This window comes from Haliaeetus albicilla, chromosome Z (genome assembly GCF_947461875.1).
Source record: "Haliaeetus albicilla chromosome Z, bHalAlb1.1, whole genome shotgun sequence".
Classification (NCBI taxonomy): Eukaryota; Metazoa; Chordata; class Aves; order Accipitriformes; family Accipitridae; genus Haliaeetus; species Haliaeetus albicilla.
The window spans coordinates 42,606,097-42,622,885 of NC_091516.1; the positions used below are offsets into that span (position 1 = coordinate 42,606,097).

The 16,789-nt window shown below is 47.6% G+C and overlaps 1 protein-coding gene across 6 annotated transcripts; it reads left to right on the forward strand.

Annotated features, from left to right (window-relative positions):
* Positions 1-483: 483 nt before the first annotated feature.
* CHRNB3 (cholinergic receptor nicotinic beta 3 subunit) lies at positions 484-13,919 on the forward strand. Of its 6 annotated transcripts, XM_069777433.1 has the most exons (7): positions 485-831; positions 4,466-4,617; positions 5,675-5,719; positions 10,571-10,680; positions 10,907-11,436; positions 11,524-11,789; positions 12,306-13,919. In XM_069777433.1, the coding sequence occupies exons 1-7, from the start codon at positions 783-785 to the stop codon at positions 12,438-12,440; spliced, it is 1,287 nt and encodes a 428-aa protein (XP_069633534.1). In that variant the 5' UTR covers positions 485-782; the 3' UTR covers positions 12,441-13,919. The 6 variants fall into 6 exon arrangements, with proteins under 6 accessions (XP_069633533.1, XP_069633534.1, XP_069633537.1 ...); XM_069777436.1 differs by lacking the exon at positions 11,524-11,789; XM_069777434.1 differs by having other exon boundaries at positions 10,907-11,683; positions 12,306-12,451.
* The last annotated feature ends 2,870 nt before the right edge of the window (positions 13,920-16,789 follow it).

Below are 16,789 nucleotides of genomic sequence, written 5' to 3' on the forward strand. Positions count from 1 at the left end.
GCTGGGGATCAGTGACACCTACAGAGGAACTGGCTAAATAATCAAAGGCCCCACCACTCTCATTGCTAAACACAAGGCCCTAGGGCAACATATGCTATTAAGCTGTGCCAATAGATAGTATTGTGCAAGCATTTCTGTGCTGTTGTCTGAGATGTTTTGTGTATGAGTGATGAGATATAAATTTAGAAATCATCCCTGTTTTCCCACCTATATCTTGCTGGATTTTTTCCTCAAAATAAAAAAAAAATCCAAAATCCATTTCATAGCTGTAAAACATCAGGTGTAGTATGAAAGATGAATAAGCTAATTTAGGTCTGTAGGGAGGCTGCCTCTTTTATTAGACCAACTGGTACACCTGGAGCAAACAGACAATCTTTCAGGCATGTGATCTATCTTTGGGTCTGATCTGCAGCCTGTTTTTTTCCCCAGCTGTAACCAGCAGCATAATAAAAGACATTTCTCCTCCTTAAAAACCTTGCCTCACTTCTACTCCTAGACTACAGTGGCTACAGCCACCCAAATACCGCCACAAACAAATCAGTCAGAGTTTAGGACCCAGAGCCCTGTTTTAGGCTTACGGGCTATGACAGCTGACTGAAAATCAATGAAGTGTGTTTTACCGAGCGTCATAATGAGGCAAGATAAGGCTGAAAGGTGCTGTCTTGCCTTGCAGACTCAATTGTCTGCCTTGATTTTTAACTAGATTGTTTTAGTCCCCTATTAGGATGAGACTGATTTGCTTATGAAAAAAAAAGATCAGATTTAAAGGAAAAGCCACGGTGATGCCCATGCTTTGCCTAGTGCTCTTTGTGCTGTGTCTGAGCCACTCAGGTAAGTGCAATTTCTTCTTCTTCCAAGCTGAGCTGCAGATGGTCAACATATTTTTTTCTGCTGGCCAGTTAGCTGCTGCTTGCTGGGACAAGGTAGGTGCTGTCTTCCCTTGGTCCCCTTCTTAACACTGTCTGACTAGCAAAATAGGGTTGCATCAGTGGCTGCCTTTGTATTGCACCCACAGCCAGTTTGGCAGTAAGATTTTAATAACTGCTGGGGGGGGTGGTCGCTGGGTAGAAGCCAACAAAAAAATGCTAAGCTTGACTTGCTCTGCTAAGGGGAGTTACCGGAGAATCTCCATCACCAGGAGGAAAACTTAAATGCCTCAGGTGAGCTGATGAAAGGCTAAGTGTCCTGTCTGTATTTCTTGGGGTGTTTCGCATGTTTGTGTAGCAGATTCTCTTGCCCCAGCCACACTCCTGCTCTTGCAGGTGCGGGGAACTGCTCCAGGCAAGGACTGCAGAGAGAAACAGGAACCTGGGGGAGAGGCGAGATGGCAAACAGTGCTCAGTTACTTGTACGCGCGGTAGCCTGCCAGGGAGCTCTCCAACTTTTGCCTTTTCTGTGCACCATATGGTAAATTCAGGGATGCATCTGTCCTACAGCCACTTCTCTGTTTTTTCAAAGGCAGTGCTACTTTGTTCAGTGTTTTCTCCATGGTTTTATCTAACTTAATTATCAGACAGGGCTTGATCAAATGAGCTGTTAGGCTATTTTTCCTGCTTGATATGTCTTCCTTCTCATTAAAAACTTCTGCTTTTAAACTGACCTCCTGCAAGTACTGAGGCTGTTTTATAATGGCACCAATCTTGTTCCTTCTGGCTTTCTTTGTGAGACTTCTCAAGTCTTTTTCACTCTTTTCTGTGGCTTCCCCAGCAGCTAAGAATCAACACATCGAGCTCCAAAACCAGTTTTACCACCTCTCTGCTATACCCTCTCAGAGCATTAGGGCCCTTGGACTTCACGTGAGGCATGGGCTGTGAAACAGCACTATTCTCCTATGAGGGAGTTCATACACAGCCATGAATGCCATGCCCGTGAGGTTTCTGGTCGCGTGTGTGTGCGTGTGCGGGGAGTTATACTCAAATAAACCCAAAGCAATGTATTCCAGCATTAAGACAAAGCTGGTTTTGATCCTGCATGTTTTGCGGTTGTGGATTTTTTCTATTTAATAGCTTTCCTCTTGAATTTCCTGTGATTAACCGCCATGCATATTTATGAACCTCCTAAAGGAAAAGGGCTGGGAGCTGGGGTCTCTGCAGAGACTCTTGTGTGTCAGGCGATTGGATCTCTGAGGTTGTCAGTAGTGAGCTGAGAAAAATACATTCTTTCTTTCTCTTCCTCTGGATGTGGATGCAATGCCTGTCTGGCATGTTTGGGCAGGCAATACAGTTTACTAGGACAGATGTCCCCCATTTGCTGTGTGGAGCTAGGGGTTAGCCCTGGCATGAAAATAAACCCTGGAGCAAGCAGATGGGGCATTTGTTGTTTCCCAGTTGGTAACAGCAGACCTCAAAGGCTTGTGACAAAGCAGCAAGACACAGGGTGGCCACAGAGGGTGCTACAAACTGTATTGACAGCTGCATGAGCCCGTCCCTGGCTACGGTGCAGAGCAGGTGGAAAGGAGTGTGAAAGCTCCCTTTGACCAGCTGGCCTCCACCTCCCCAGGGTCTGGTAACCCCACCACCACTGCACATCCAACAATAGAGGACAAGCACAGCCTGTGCTAGAATATCTGACAGTAAAGTAATTGTTACCCTGTGAACAGCAACCATGAGGCTTCAGAGTTTACAGCTTCTCAAAGAGGAATGGGCATTTGCTGTGGCTGGAAGTGGGGGATGACAGTGCCACTTGGATTTTGTGCTATCCTGAGAGAATCCAGACTGCATTAGGGAATGATTTTGTCCAATACGAAGCTCTGGTCTTGGAGTAAGTTTTTGCTTCAGGCAGTCCTTCAGCTGTGCTGCTGCCAGGTCTCCCCCTACCTATGGCCTCACACAGACCCCACCAAGGCAGAGGAGGCTGTACGGCCTGTCTTGCCCAGGAGATGGGCAGCAGCTGCTGGGGGAAGAGGACATGGACTGGGACAGTGGTCTGTGGTCACGACCTTTCCTCCATGCACATGGCAGAGTGTTACCCTCTGCCTCCAGTTTTCTGTCTGGAGGGACTGCTGAGCTTGGATGCCCTTTCCTCTCTCCCCATGGCACAGGGACTCTGTTGGGGGCTGCCTTACCTCTGATGTTTTCTGCACAGCATGTGTGAGCCCCTCAGCTGTGCCCCCCTGCCAAGGCTCTCCCATCGCCTGGTCCTCGCGCTATCCCTTGGCCACGACCCTCTGTCTGCAGACCCCTCCTGCACCTAATGCCTGGCAGTGCAGGCACAGGTGTCCTGCTCACACTGGGGCTGGCAGGGCATGGGTGGTGAGGGGACAAGGTGGGCCCCAAGCAGTGCGCTTTGAGGACAGCAGTGTTGGCCGTGACACCCGTGGCACAGGGCCAATCATCACAAGGTCATTTTCCTCCATGGTGCCTTTGAAGAGAGGTGAAATCCTTCTCATCCTCGGGTGTTGTGTGTGTGCACAAGGGAAGAGTTGGAGGTCGTGTCAGGACCTCAGCATCACGGAGAGTGGGGCTGGTATTGGGAAAGGATGGAGGGTCTCAACTGCCCTTCCCCTTTCATGGTAGCGGCAGCGGGGGAAGCATGATGGCAGGGACCAGGGGAGTCCCAAGCCTTGCAGGTACAGACCATGATGGTTCTGTGCTTGGTTGCATACAGACCTGGCCCTGGCTGCATCACCCAGCTCCTCCTGTGGCCAGATGAGCTCCTTTTGCTCCAATAGTGGTGTTGCCCACCCAACCCACCCCCCAGCTGGGAGAATTCAGTTTTCTCAACGATATGCTACTATCCCCTGGTTAACCCCAGAAGGAGGAGTCATTTCCAAGTGTTGCATGAGGCTCCCTCAGATCCGGCTTACAGCCCTGTAGCTTCCAGTGAGGAAATCCCACCACCCTGATCCTCGTGCAGGGCGGCCTCTGTCCTAGAGAGGCCATAGAAACCAACCAAGTGCAAGTGAAATCCCTGGGCCCTGCAATGCCTATAGTATATTGCTGCTGTTTCTAGCTGCAAGACAGCTAGCCAGGGATTGCCCCACAGTGACCAGATTTCCCCTGTAGCCCCAGCTCTCTGTGGTACACCACAGGTATCTGAAAAAAGAGAACTCTTTCTCAGGGTGGCATTTATCAGGCTGGATATTTACTACTCGAATGAAAGAGAGCACCTGATGCTCTAAGCCTGCAGATCTTCTACAGAATAATAAACAAGAAAGACTGGGCAAGTACGTTGATGCAAGACAAAAAGGCCACACAAAACAGAAACCTAGTACAAAGTCATCACTGCTCTGGTCTGATGATTTTTTTTGTGCATGAGTTGGGCTTGGGCTGTCTTGCCTTCCCCTCTCTCCCCTCACCCTGGGTCTGCTGAGAGTCTGTGCATCTGAATTCCTACAGATTTTACTGACAATAGCTGCCCTGAGGTGAATTTGTCTCACATCATCACTCTGCCTCCCTTCTTCAGGTCATGCTGTTCTCCACATCTGCTTTCTGGCATGCTCCCACTCTCTGTTGCTCTCTTCCAGATGTGGCTGCCTTCAGTTCAATCGCTGAAAATGAGGATGTGCTCCTCAAGCACTTATTTCAAGGCTATCAGAAATGGGTCCGCCCCGTGGAAAACTCCAATGACACCATCAAAGTCCTTTTTGGATTAAAGATATCACAGCTTGTGGATGTGGTAAGTGTTGTGCTGAGCTTGGTAAATCATTCCTTCTTTTACAGACAGTTGTGCATCCACCTGGGAGAGCTGGTGATGCCATTGGCTTTTGCGTCCTGACGCATGAAATGCAAAGTGATGGTCAGGCAACAATATACTGAGTATGATGCGGTGCTGGTAATATGACCTCCTGCTCACACACAGCATGGGCTGTAAGACTTGTTTGTTTTGCAGCAAATCTGAAAGTCTTTTTTTCCCTGCTGCTCTCGGGGAATAAGGCCTCATTGCATCAGGTGTTAATCAAACAGTCCATGCCAGACAGTCCCTGGTGCCTATGTTTGCAATTTAATGTCGGGGCAGCTACAGGACAGGGGTGAGGAAGGGTAGAGCTTGTTGGACATTGCTCACTCTAAGCAAGTTTGTATCCAGGCCAAAGGCAGCTCATATCTTGACCCAGCTGGCCACTCAGATAAGACGCCAGAGGCAAAACACACAATTCCATGTTTTTGCCCACATGAAAAGTTTCCCTTCCCTTTCTCCTCCATCACTGCAATGCACAGTGGAGTTTGCACAGCGCCCAGAGGTACCCACACAATGGTGTGCTCCTCACATCCTCCAGTCCCTGGCAGCATCCCTGTGTGCCATGGAAGGCAGACTCTAATTTTGTGCTTTATTTACATATGCAGGACAATGTTTCAGCTTGTGTCTTTCCAAACTCACTTTGGGCTAAGCACTGTGGGGAGATGAGCCATCCTGTGAGCCCACAGCCATGTGTGTCCTGACCCCACTCAGTGGCTGAGCCCTGCTGCCTTCCCAGCTCTTTGAGATCTGATTCCTTCAGGCTGCTGTGAAATGCCAGACCTCAGTTTTCCAGCCTCAGGAACTCCCAGGGAGAGCAGGCACAGCACCTAGAAAGTCAGTTCACTTCCCCCAATAGTGACTGAAGAGACCAGGCCCATGGGGAAACAGGACCATAGGGATCTCCTCTGCTTGGCACAGGGCTGGACTCAGCAGGCATAGGGGCTGTTTCTGCTGCCTGTTTTGGTATTGCAATCCTCTCTACTTTGTGTCACCCTAGGATGAGAAGAATCAACTGATGACAACGAACGTGTGGCTGAAGCAGGTAAATTAGAGTGAATCAGACCTCCCCTTTCAGTGCAGGGCTGCTGAGCTGAGCGGCCATCCCAGCACACCAAGCCATCCATCCCCTTTTGTGACGCCGAGTGGCCAGACAAAAGCAGCACATTTTACCTTGCCTGTCGTTTTTATTTTACTCCTCTCAATTCAGCAAATGCATAAAGGGGCAGAAAGGCAGGCAGATGGGCCTTTAGGAAACAGGGTACCCTCTTCTCCTGGCCTGCACCCCAGGTGTGCACTCAAGCCAGCTGTATTTCAGGGAAGCAACATCCCCTAATACTGCAGTGGCCGTCCCTGGGATGCTGTGTGTGCCCTGAGGGACTATCCTGTCTCAGACTTAGAGGTCACGCAAGTACTGTCTCTCTTGCTGGAGTTAAGAGTGGTGCCTCGGATAGATTTCTTCTTCAGCATGAGTAAAGAGAAAGAAAAGGCCAGCATGTTACATCCCACTCACTCACCCCCACCCTTTGCCCAGTTAAAATCTGTAGCAAATCAATCAGATCTCTGTAACATAATTGCTTCTTGAAGTGACAATAATTTATACAAATGGGGGAAAGGTGGAAGTTGAACTGTTAGGTCTCCTTTCTCTTCACTGCTGAAGAACACTGCATTTCGTTTAGATTACACTGCACCAATTTATTGACCTTGTGACAATTATTTTAAGTCTCTCAGCCATATGAGTATCTATAAACATGTCAGCTGATCCTATGCAGGGGACATAAAACCCAAGCCGTACTTGAAATGATGCCATGGGAAGTGGTTCCTAGGGGTTGCTGGGCTGGTGGAGGAGCAATGTGGCTCAGTTTTTGTTCTCAGTCTGCTACCTGTAGTGCTGCAGTGAGTGTGAGCTTCTGGGTGGTGCATGACCCCTAAAGGCCATATGGACATTATATGCAAATATGGTCTCTCCCTTGAAGAGGGAGAAGCTCAGACTTCCCCTCAGCGCAGGGAAGACAGGAATTTCCCCTTTTGCTGGGGAAATTTACTGCTGATCTGAATCCAACTGCGGAGAGCCTGCCCTGAAAGAGCTGCAGTGTTGCATTTTCCCTACCTTCAGCTGCAATTGCAGAGCCCCTCATGTGCACGGGGCCAGATCTTGGCTTCCTTACTCCCCGTAGCCACTTGGGCAGACACCAGAGCCTTCCTACAAGGGTAACCCCTTACCCTCTGTCTATCTTCTCCCATTCCCACCCTGTCTCCTTGCAGGCTGCATGACCAACCTCCCCCGGCAGGTCCAAGTCCTGCAGTCTGCAGGTATGGAATCAACCCACTTCACCTTCCTCATTCTCTCTGTTCCTGCAAGTGTCCCCCAAAAGATTTTACAGCCTTTTGCAGCCTTTGACAGAATATTCCTGGGTCTGACCATCTCCTCCTTCTCAGGGAAGACTTGGCTGCTTGGTCCATCCAGGACAGCAAAGTCTCCTGTGCCCTAGAGCAGCCTTCATCCCCCAGGCTGGGTGACATCTTCACCCAGGTTACAGTGACTGCAGAAGACAGGGACCTGAAATTCTGGCTCACATTAGCAGGTCAAATGCAAGTCCAGGCTGCTCAAAAGCATTAGGCCTGAGACACTAATACAGACAGACACCTACTGATCCTTTCTCCATTGCTGCATGAACGTGTGTGGGGACATTTAGGGTTAGACCTTCCATGCTGAGCACCCTCTTTGAATCGCAGCATTGGCCTTCCCAGAGTCATAGCTTGGAGTCTGTGTCACCACTCTTGCTGTGGGAAATCAGGTTCTGCTGCAAGTTACTCCAAACATGCTGCAGGAGGTAGGGACATGCCACCATCCACTCACTGCGTCTGGGGTGTGGGGGAGGATGAGGGGGAAACTACTTTATCTGATCCTTCAGCCTCATGCTGTGGCTAAAAGAAGGACCTACCCAGGAGTCTGTACTGTAGACATGCTGATTTCTCTGGAGGCCCTCAGAAACTCTGCTCAGATTTTATCCAGGGCAACTCTCTGGGGTAACTCAGCACTGTGATTTTCAGAATTGTTGAGCAGGGCTCTCACTTCTTGTTACCATTTCTAATACTGCTTCTCTGAGGGGCAGAGAACATCAAGGCCCAAATGAAATGCAAAGGGAGCAGAAAATAAGTGAGACACAGGTTCTGATTTTCACACATGCAGATGCCCCCAGGAGGTGAGCACTTAATACTTGTGGCCTGACCCAGGTATCCTGCTTTGGGAATCATGTATTCCTGTAGGCTCAGCGTGAACTGGTCCCATGTGCAATCCAATGCTTGGGGGATTATTAGAGTGCATAAGCACAACAGCTAGGAAAAGGTCCATAAAACTAAACAGCATTAAAATAACTTTTTCTTTTGGGTAGTGAAAAACATTAAACAAACCTGAACTCTCTAATGACACAGACCCTGTCCTTCTGCAGGAGGTGGGGAGGTAAGGGGAGTCTGGTCCTCACCCTGGGGTGTATGAGGTTGAGGCGGAATCACAGTCATAATTTCTCTGCAAAAGCCTGGCTTTTCTTAGGTGAGCAAAGCTTAAATCCAAGGGGTTTCTTTTTTTTTTTTTTTTAATTTCAAATATCCACATGCTCAAGATGGTGGGACTTGATGATGTGCATGCAGGCAGACACACAAGGTGCAAAGGAGCTTTTAGTGGTTACTGGGAAAGTATCTGGGTTCAAGCAAGCTATGGAGTCTACTAGCAAGTGTCAAGAATCTGGGTCCAGTGTTTCTGGGTCCAGTGTTTCTTGGTCAGCTTGCTGTGGGTTAAGCACTTGAGTGACAGCCCAGAGACAGGAAGAGGAGAGTAATGCTGGGGGCTGGGTGGGGGTGGGTGGTCTGGGGCAGCTTGGAAGAAAGGGAGAAGAGAGGAAAGGGCCCTTTGCATCTGCTGCTACAGTTTGTGTCAGCATAGCCCATAGAGCGATTCCCATTTTAAACTGCTCATCTTCAAAGTCTGCACACAATCTATTTTCTGCTCTAGTAAGAAGACACAAAACCATTTGCCTTGCAGACAAGAAAGAGCACTTTAGCTGGGAGAGAAATCATTGCAAGGCAGGGGGGAGGGAAGAGTATTGCAGATGCAGCAAATAACCCAGGCCAAGGGGCTGCTCCAATTCAACTCCAGAGGGATGATTATATCTCCAGGTGGCTCACAGGGTGTTTGCTTCTGTTGTGTTAGTGCAGGCTATGAGCTGACTGTGTTGGCTGCTGCTGTCAGCCCTGATTATCCTCTTGCATAACAGGTATGTTTCCAGCCTAAGCTCCCTGACACCTATTACAGGAGGTGTCCAGGACACTTGTGAGTCTGTGCCCACTTAACAGCCCAGGCTGCTGGAAACATCTGGTAGATACCCACCAGCTCATGCTGCAGGTGGTGTGCTCTGTCCCTGCTGCTGAGGCTAAGAGCAGCAATGACCCCTCATCTCTTGCCACACTTGAACAGCTCCCATCCCTCCTTTAGCAGCAGGAGGAGCCAGGGGTGAAGGGCTGTGCCTGATAGCTGACACCAGCCATTTGGGCAGTTCAGAGAGTGGGTCCATATCTCTTCTGGTGCAGGTAGTGGGGCCATTAATCCTGCTATGGTACCACCCTGGGCAACTGCCTCCTTTGCTTGTGCTTTGGGCCAGATTTTAGGAGGAATCTACCAACCACCTGCCCATGACCTTGGGCCCCATCACTTGCCTGCACCTGGAGGAGGAGGATGCTTGTTCTCACTGTCTGTGTTTAGGTCTCTACTAAGGATCTGGGTTGCTGTCACACTGTAAAGGACTGAAATAATAAGTCTTTGTAGGCATAGGTGTGAAAAGCATGTGGAATTGAAGAAGTGAGAGGGGAAAAATATGGTGGGAGAAGAAGCATAGAATATAGCTTTTTGGCTCGTCCTTATGTCATGCAGGAAATTGCTCAGAGAAGGCTGAGACCCCCACATCCCTGGGGACCTCTTAGTGCTGGAGCTTAATGGAAAGTGGTTCATCTTCTGCTTCTTGGTATTGACCACATTCTACACCTATTGCTTCCTCTCGCTGCTGTTCCTGTGGGCAAGTGAAAACCCCCATCAATAATGAATAGGGATCAGAGAGCTGCTTTTCCACTGCATCTCTGTGGAAATCTCCAGGTTGCTAGAGCCACTTTGCTAGGATCTCCCCATCTGAAAAACAAAAAGAGGTGAGAAAAATTATTCTGGAGTTCAGCATGATGAAAATGGACAAGACTCACCATGCTTTTGTGGTTTTTTAGTGTTATCTTTTCAGGATTGTAACCAAATGCTTTACAATAGCATTGTATTATCTTTTCTGCAATAGTGTGCAGGTCTTTCTGATGAAAGAACAATGATTTGGTTTGCAAAGAGAGTGTACAGATATTAGGTATTGTATTCTGTTCACTGAAAAAAGCCAGGTCTCCACTGAAAAGTAATTAAAGGCCACCTCTCTGCCACTTGGGTAGTAGTAGCCATGCCACCTGGCTCTTCTATGGGGTCAGTGTCGGCCAAAGACACCATAGGCTGGTTGTCAGAGGGAAGAAGAGGTGCTATATCAAGGGAAGTGTCTCCTTCCTTCTGGACTACCCTCACGTGGGCTGGGCAGGGTGGTGAGTGAAGCGAGTCAAGTGCTTTCCTGGAGCGCCTGCCTTGAGTTTGCCTGCAAAGGGATGGGTTGCTGGGGTCCACCTGTGGCTGGAAGGGCAGTGCTTGTGGGGATTAACATCTCCCAGCTATGCCTGCCTGGCATCCTCTCTGCAGCTGAGCAGGCTTACACCAAGCTCTGCCCATTGTGCTGTGCAATGCAGTCCCTCTGAGGCAAGTGGTGGGAGGAGGAATGAGGCTGTTGTGTATGAATGGGCAGAGGACTCTGCTGGCTTCTTACAGGAATGGATTGACCACAAGCTCTCCTGGAATCCAGAGGAATACGGTGGGATCACTGCCATCCGTGTCCCTTCTGAGTCCCTGTGGCTTCCCGACATTGTTTTATTTGAAAAGTGAGTAGCATGGCTGCTTGCTCTGGGCTTAGGCAAGAGCTTGGGGAAGGTATGTCAGGCACCATGAAGCTTCCAAGTGCTGTCAGAAGGTTGCTTCTTTAGGCAGTACAAATGTTGGCTTCCCTTGTGCTGCAGGTGATGGATAGAAAGCATAGCTGGGGAGGGGTTAGGACTGGGGCAAACTTAGTCCTGAACTCGGTACTGTTTCTTCCTGTCCAACTCCCAGTGCTGATGGACGTTTTGAAGGATCCCTGATGACCAAAGTCATAGTGAAGTACAATGGAGCGGTGACCTGGACACCACCAGCCAGTTATAAGAGCTCCTGCACGATGGACGTGACCTTCTTCCCCTTCGACAGGCAGAACTGCTCCATGAAGTTTGGGTCATGGACGTATGATGGCAGTATGGTGGACTTGATTTTAGTGGATGAAAATGTAGACAGGAAAGACTTCTTTGATAATGGGGAGTGGGAGATCTTAAACGCCAAAGGTATGAAAGGCAACAGGAAGGATGGGCTGTACTCTTACCCATTTGTCACTTACTCCTTTGTTTTGAGACGCCTTCCACTGTTTTACACTCTTTTCTTAATAATCCCTTGCCTGGGATTGTCTTTTCTAACTGTCCTGGTGTTTTACCTGCCTTCAGATGAGGGAGAAAAGCTTTCATTGTCTACATCAGTTCTAGTCTCCCTCACTGTTTTCCTTTTAGTGATTGAGGAAATAATCCCTTCTTCTTCCAAAGTCATCCCTCTGATTGGTGAATATCTGCTGTTCATCATGATTTTTGTGACCCTCTCTATCATCGTGACTGTGTTTGTTATCAATGTCCACCACCGCTCCTCAGCAACTTACCATCCCATGGCTCCCTGGGTTAAAAGACTCTTCCTCCAGAAGCTGCCTCGGCTGCTCTGCATGAAGGGCCATGTAGATCGTTACTCCTTCTCAGAGACAGAAGAAAAGGAAACCACCTTGAAATCAAAGCTCCCAGGGAAGCAGAAACACAGGCAAGCAAAAGACGGAGAGAAAATTGTTATTGCCTTTCTGGAAAAGGCATCTGACTCCATTCGATACATTTCCAGGCATGTTAAAAAGGAGCATTTCATCAGACAGGTAGGTAAAGGGAGGGCAAGGAGGGATCACAGTTTCCTTGACAGCAATGGCTTCCAAGCTCTTACCTTTTCTGCATGCCTTTCCCTTTGCATCTTCCTCCTGCTCTCATCTAAGACATGTCCTGGTAGCTTCCCTTGCTTGATAAATAATATGGTTTTTGGGAAAACGCATTGCTTCAAGGAGAACTGTATTATGCTGTGAGAGTCCCTGCTCTTTACAGATGCAAGAGGCACAGCAACCTCTCCTGGAGGAATTCGAGCACTTTTAGCTAAAAGATTTTGCACAGGCTGAAAGAAGTCTGATTACCATGTGCATAAAACTACCAAACTGTTTTGGGGTTTTGAGTGACTCACAGCTATAGGTGCTGAAAAGGTGATCCATGTCAGTTTTAGGATACAGGACACTACAAAATTCTAATTTTAAAAACAGATTTGTGGAGCTGAAATATATATAGCAGTATCAGTGAAGTACTGGGCTCATTACTGTTTCTGTTTGTTCTCCCTCTCTCCTTCTCAGGTTGTCCAAGACTGGAAATTTGTAGCTCAAGTCCTGGATCGGATCTTCCTGTGGTTATTTCTGGTGGTGTCAGTGACGGGTTCAGTTCTGATCTTTACCCCTGCGTTACAGATGTGGCTGAACAGCACTTTGTAGATAGTGCTCCCACAGTAGCATACAACAAGTATAATGCCAAGGGATGGTGATGCCTTCGAGCTTGGTCTCTATTGTACAGATGGGAAGCAACTGCAGGAATGAGGGAAGATGATGGTAACAGCGGGCATTGACTACTGCTTTCTGTCTTCATACAACTCTACCAGTTACAGATTCGGCTGAGATCAGAGAAGGACTTAGTGCGCAGCTGAGTCCTAAAGTGAATTGGGGTTGCACAATTGGGTTATAAGTATTTTACTGGTAGCCTGGTTATATTAAAATAACAGCCAAGATTATTAGTTACAATTGGAAATAGTACTTCTGGCACAATGATTATACTTAAAAGGCAGATCGGTCAGTTAAAATGCTACTTTATAAAAGAAGTTATAGTAGGAACACAAATCAGTACTCAGTTTATCTACATTTCCAAGTAAAACCCACAAAGTCTCTACAAATCACTTCGTGCATGTGTCAGAACTGGCAATTGCACAGCACATGCATCAGAAAAAGTACAAATACCTTTTAGATGGGATGCTCAAAACCACGACTCTGTGGCCTTACCTTGCTGCAGGATCAGCTCAACAGTGGCAGAACTTACCACTCTGCCCACCTGCTACCAGCCTTTATGGCATGCACACTTTGTCTCTTCTCTTGGCCATCAGGAAGCTACAAGGTGTTACCTGCTTTTCAGTATTACTTGCAATTTTGCCTGTTGCTCTGTAATGTATCAAAAGACTGAACAAATAAGGATTTTTCCCCATGATCTGCATTTAGAAACTATGATTCCTGCACCTGCTTGTTCACAAGACAAATAGAAGATCACCTGAAACATATTGCATGGAGAAAGGTGGCTATGCTACTCCATAAGGGAACAGTGATCTTCCTAAACAGTTCAGTTGCAGGGAAGCTGCAGACATCACTTTCAGCAAATGAAACTTGTGGTTGGTGCAGAAGTGGAGTTTCTCCTGAGAGCTGTGGGGTCACTGGCTACTGGGAAGATGCATATTTGGGTGTTGTCTTGTTCATGTTTCCCAGGCAACTCAGAATTTCATTCCTTTAATTCATTAAAATGGGATCCTTCTGCATGATTAGAAACAGCCCTTAAAAGTGTAAATGAGACCTGACAAAATGCAGAGGTGAAGCTTTCACCACTTTTGCAGGGGCAGTGTTTTGCCAACATGGAGTGCTTCAGAAAATCCCATTCAGAACTTGCAGGTGTTTGCAAGACTAGCAAAGGATTTGGAGATCCAATTTTCGACCATCTAAATGTGAATCTGGTATTAAAGCTTTAGTTAGCCTTGAAACTTTCTCCCTAGGAATGGAGGTTAGAGGGTGTTAAAAATACACAGAGGTATTCTTGTGCTTGGATTATGTGTGCACACCAGACCTCTGTGAGTTAATATCATCCCATCTTGTTGTGTCATCGAGAAAGCTCTGTTCACTTGTGCAATCACTATTAATAAAGATGTATTTAGTAAATGATTCCTGAGGTGAGAGTGCTCATATGCTGGGCTTTGTTGTTGTTCTGTTGTCAACAAAGTCTGGACTGTAGCCCATTTTAAAAGCCTTGTCTCAAATCTATTCAAATAGAGGGGTTGTCACATTCTTGGAAAGTCTGTGCGTAAGTTTGAGGAGGGAGCATTCAGATCTGGTTATTATATTGCAGGAATCTAGAACAGACCCATTTAGTTTAGCATATACAGATAGATGTCTTAACATAAGACACTGGTATGAAACTCTTACACATTGATCTTACTGCCAGCTGCTCCTCTCTTCTTGCATTGTTTAAGTCAGCTTGTTCCCCTGGCCAGTACTGTGAAACATCCGTAGGAAAAAGGCCAGGAAGCTCCTCTTCCCAGCATTTACAGAGTCTTGAAATCATTTAGTGATAGGTTTTCCTTCTGAGCACTGCTGCCAGGGGGCTGCCTGCTAGGCATGACAGATGACAAAACCCTCTCCTGGGCAAGTGCTTCAGGTGTTTAGCTGGCAGATGGCCCTGTCCTCACCTTGTGACCCTTTTGTTGCCCACCCACAGGCAGCACATGGCTGTGTCTCACATGGCTGTGTTTGATGCCAAGCTGCTTTTTCTGGCTTATGCTAGTAAAGGTCAGCAGGGCTCAGGTCCTTGGAGTGGGAGATGTATGAACACTGCACAGGTATGGCTTTTGGCCTCTGGTCTTTCTAGCATTGCATCTGGGACTGCCGCATCTGTAGTCTCACTACTCATTATTTCCTTGTGCTGGCTGTTTCTGAGCTTCCTTGAATCTCTTTGCCGCTAGCCCACAAATGCATTCAGCATGTCCCACAGCCTGGGCTACCACTAAAAACACAACTAGGGAGGGCAGATGGGCAGACAGTCCTCTGATGGGCTCCTTCCCTCTGCTCCATGTGCTCTGCCTGTGGATGACAACATTGCAAATTGCAAATCTTAAAAAAAACCAGCAACCCACTGTCTTACTACTGCCTCAACATGTGCTGCTTTGATTTCTTGGCACTGGTTTGCCAGAACCTTGGCACTGCTTGGCAGGACCATGTGTATCGTCCATCCACCAAGAGGCAAATATGACAAACTCCTCTGGGCCTTTTAGTGGGGGGGGAAGTGCAAAGATGGTCTCCTTTGGGAAGAGAATGTGATGAGCTGGTTGAGCTGTCAAATTGCTTCTGTGGTTTTAAAATTAATTCATAGATGTCATCACTCTCAAGTAAAGGAGATTTCTTGCTGCCAGTGCTACACTTATCACTGGGACATATAGTACGGGGTGTTGCTGATGTGGCTTTGGAGGTGATGGGGTGAGAATAGACACACCACTCTTGTGTGCCCTGCAATGAATATGGTTACTTTTCCTGTGGCTGTGTGTGGTGTGTGACCCAACTCAGCGCCTGGGATGGCACCAGCTCTTGTTGAAACTTTTCTTGGTATTTCAGTTAGAAGGTCCCACGACAAGAATTGGGGCAAGCACAAATGTCACTTTTGTGTGGGTTCTTCCATATGTGCTCAGATGTGGGCCCCTATCGAAGCCTTCTCCAAGGTGAGATGCTTATCGTGTCCCGCACCTCCACTCTCTCTAATCGGCCAACTACCTTCACAAAGCTGACAGGAGTATGCAAGGCTCCCAAGTCTTGAATGTGCCAAACACAGCTGAAAATGGCAAAAGAAGGATCCAAAAGTCACTGGGTGGGGGGAAGGAAGGGGAAATAGTACACTCAAAGAGAGACAGAACATGACTTTGTAAATCTTACTTTCCTAGGATACCAGGCTGATGGACTAAACTGTCCAAACCCTGTGTTTGAGGTCCAGAGGCATGACAGAGAGATGTGTAGTACGGTAAATGTGCAGCGGTGTGCACCCCCCTGCCCCAACCTGACCTGTATTTTCCGCAACCCTGGTCAAGTGATAACCACCAGCGGAGATTGTAGTAGATGCATCTGGCCATGATGGCTGCATCTGGCTCAAAGTGGATTCAGGGGAGCCAGGTAACAACACAATAGCCTATCAACTTGAGCAATGCGCCCACCTAACCACATGCTAGTCAATGTTGGACTCAAGCCAAATTTGGAAGACGCTAACATCTGTAGTCGGTATGCAAATATGACTATGAGTCAATTATCTTACTCCATAAATTGTGGACAGCCCAGGGCCCACTGAGCTCTCCTGCACAGCAGCAGGCTGCACGCCAGGATCTCCCCTTGAGTATGGATGCCTCTCAAGGTTACTCCTCGAGGTTGAGAGATTCCTTGCCACAACAGATTCTCAGTAAGTGTTTAATAGCATGCCAAACTTTGAAATCTTAGCTAAGTGATGTAAAGGAGTGATTGTGCATGTATAATCCTTTAGACATAAGCCGCTGACCAAGTCTGGATCCAGCCACACTTAAACTCCCCTCTGAGAAGGAGTTTAGAATGCAAGGGGGTCCTTCCTGAACCTCATGACTCAACGGGAGGGTTTCCCTGACAGTTTTGTCTGACCCTGTCCTCTATGCAGTAAATACCAAGTGAAGCTTGCCATCAGATCTTGTTACACCACTGTTGCATTTACTATCAAACTTGGTTAAATCACCATTTTATATCAATAAACATATTGTTACTCTTACGAGTGAAGTGCATGACTCCATCCACAACAAAATGACAAAGACAAGGAGCTGGTGCTGGGGCACAGAGGCCTCCTAACTGGAGATGAGGAGCTGTACAATTGTGAATGCTTTGACAAAAAGCCAGGGATTTTGCTGAAGTCAGCTTACTGGCTGCAGGGTAGTATCTGTCATGCCTAAGACACCAATGTAGTACACCTTCAGCCACAATATTTCATTGTTTGTATGGTCATAGACTGCAACAGTGAATGCTGGTGGTCAGAT

Coding starts and splice junctions, on each gene's coding strand:
- CHRNB3 (XM_009922149.2), top strand. CDS start 783: ATGCCCATGCTTTGCCTAGTGCTCTTTGTGCTGTGTCTGAGCCACTCA. Junction 832..4,465: donor GCTGTGTCTGAGCCACTCAG/GTAAGTGCAATT, acceptor GCTCTCTTCCAG/ATGTGGCTGCCTTCAGTTCA. Junction 5,720..10,570: donor CGAACGTGTGGCTGAAGCAG/GTAAATTAGAGT, acceptor GGCTTCTTACAG/GAATGGATTGACCACAAGCT.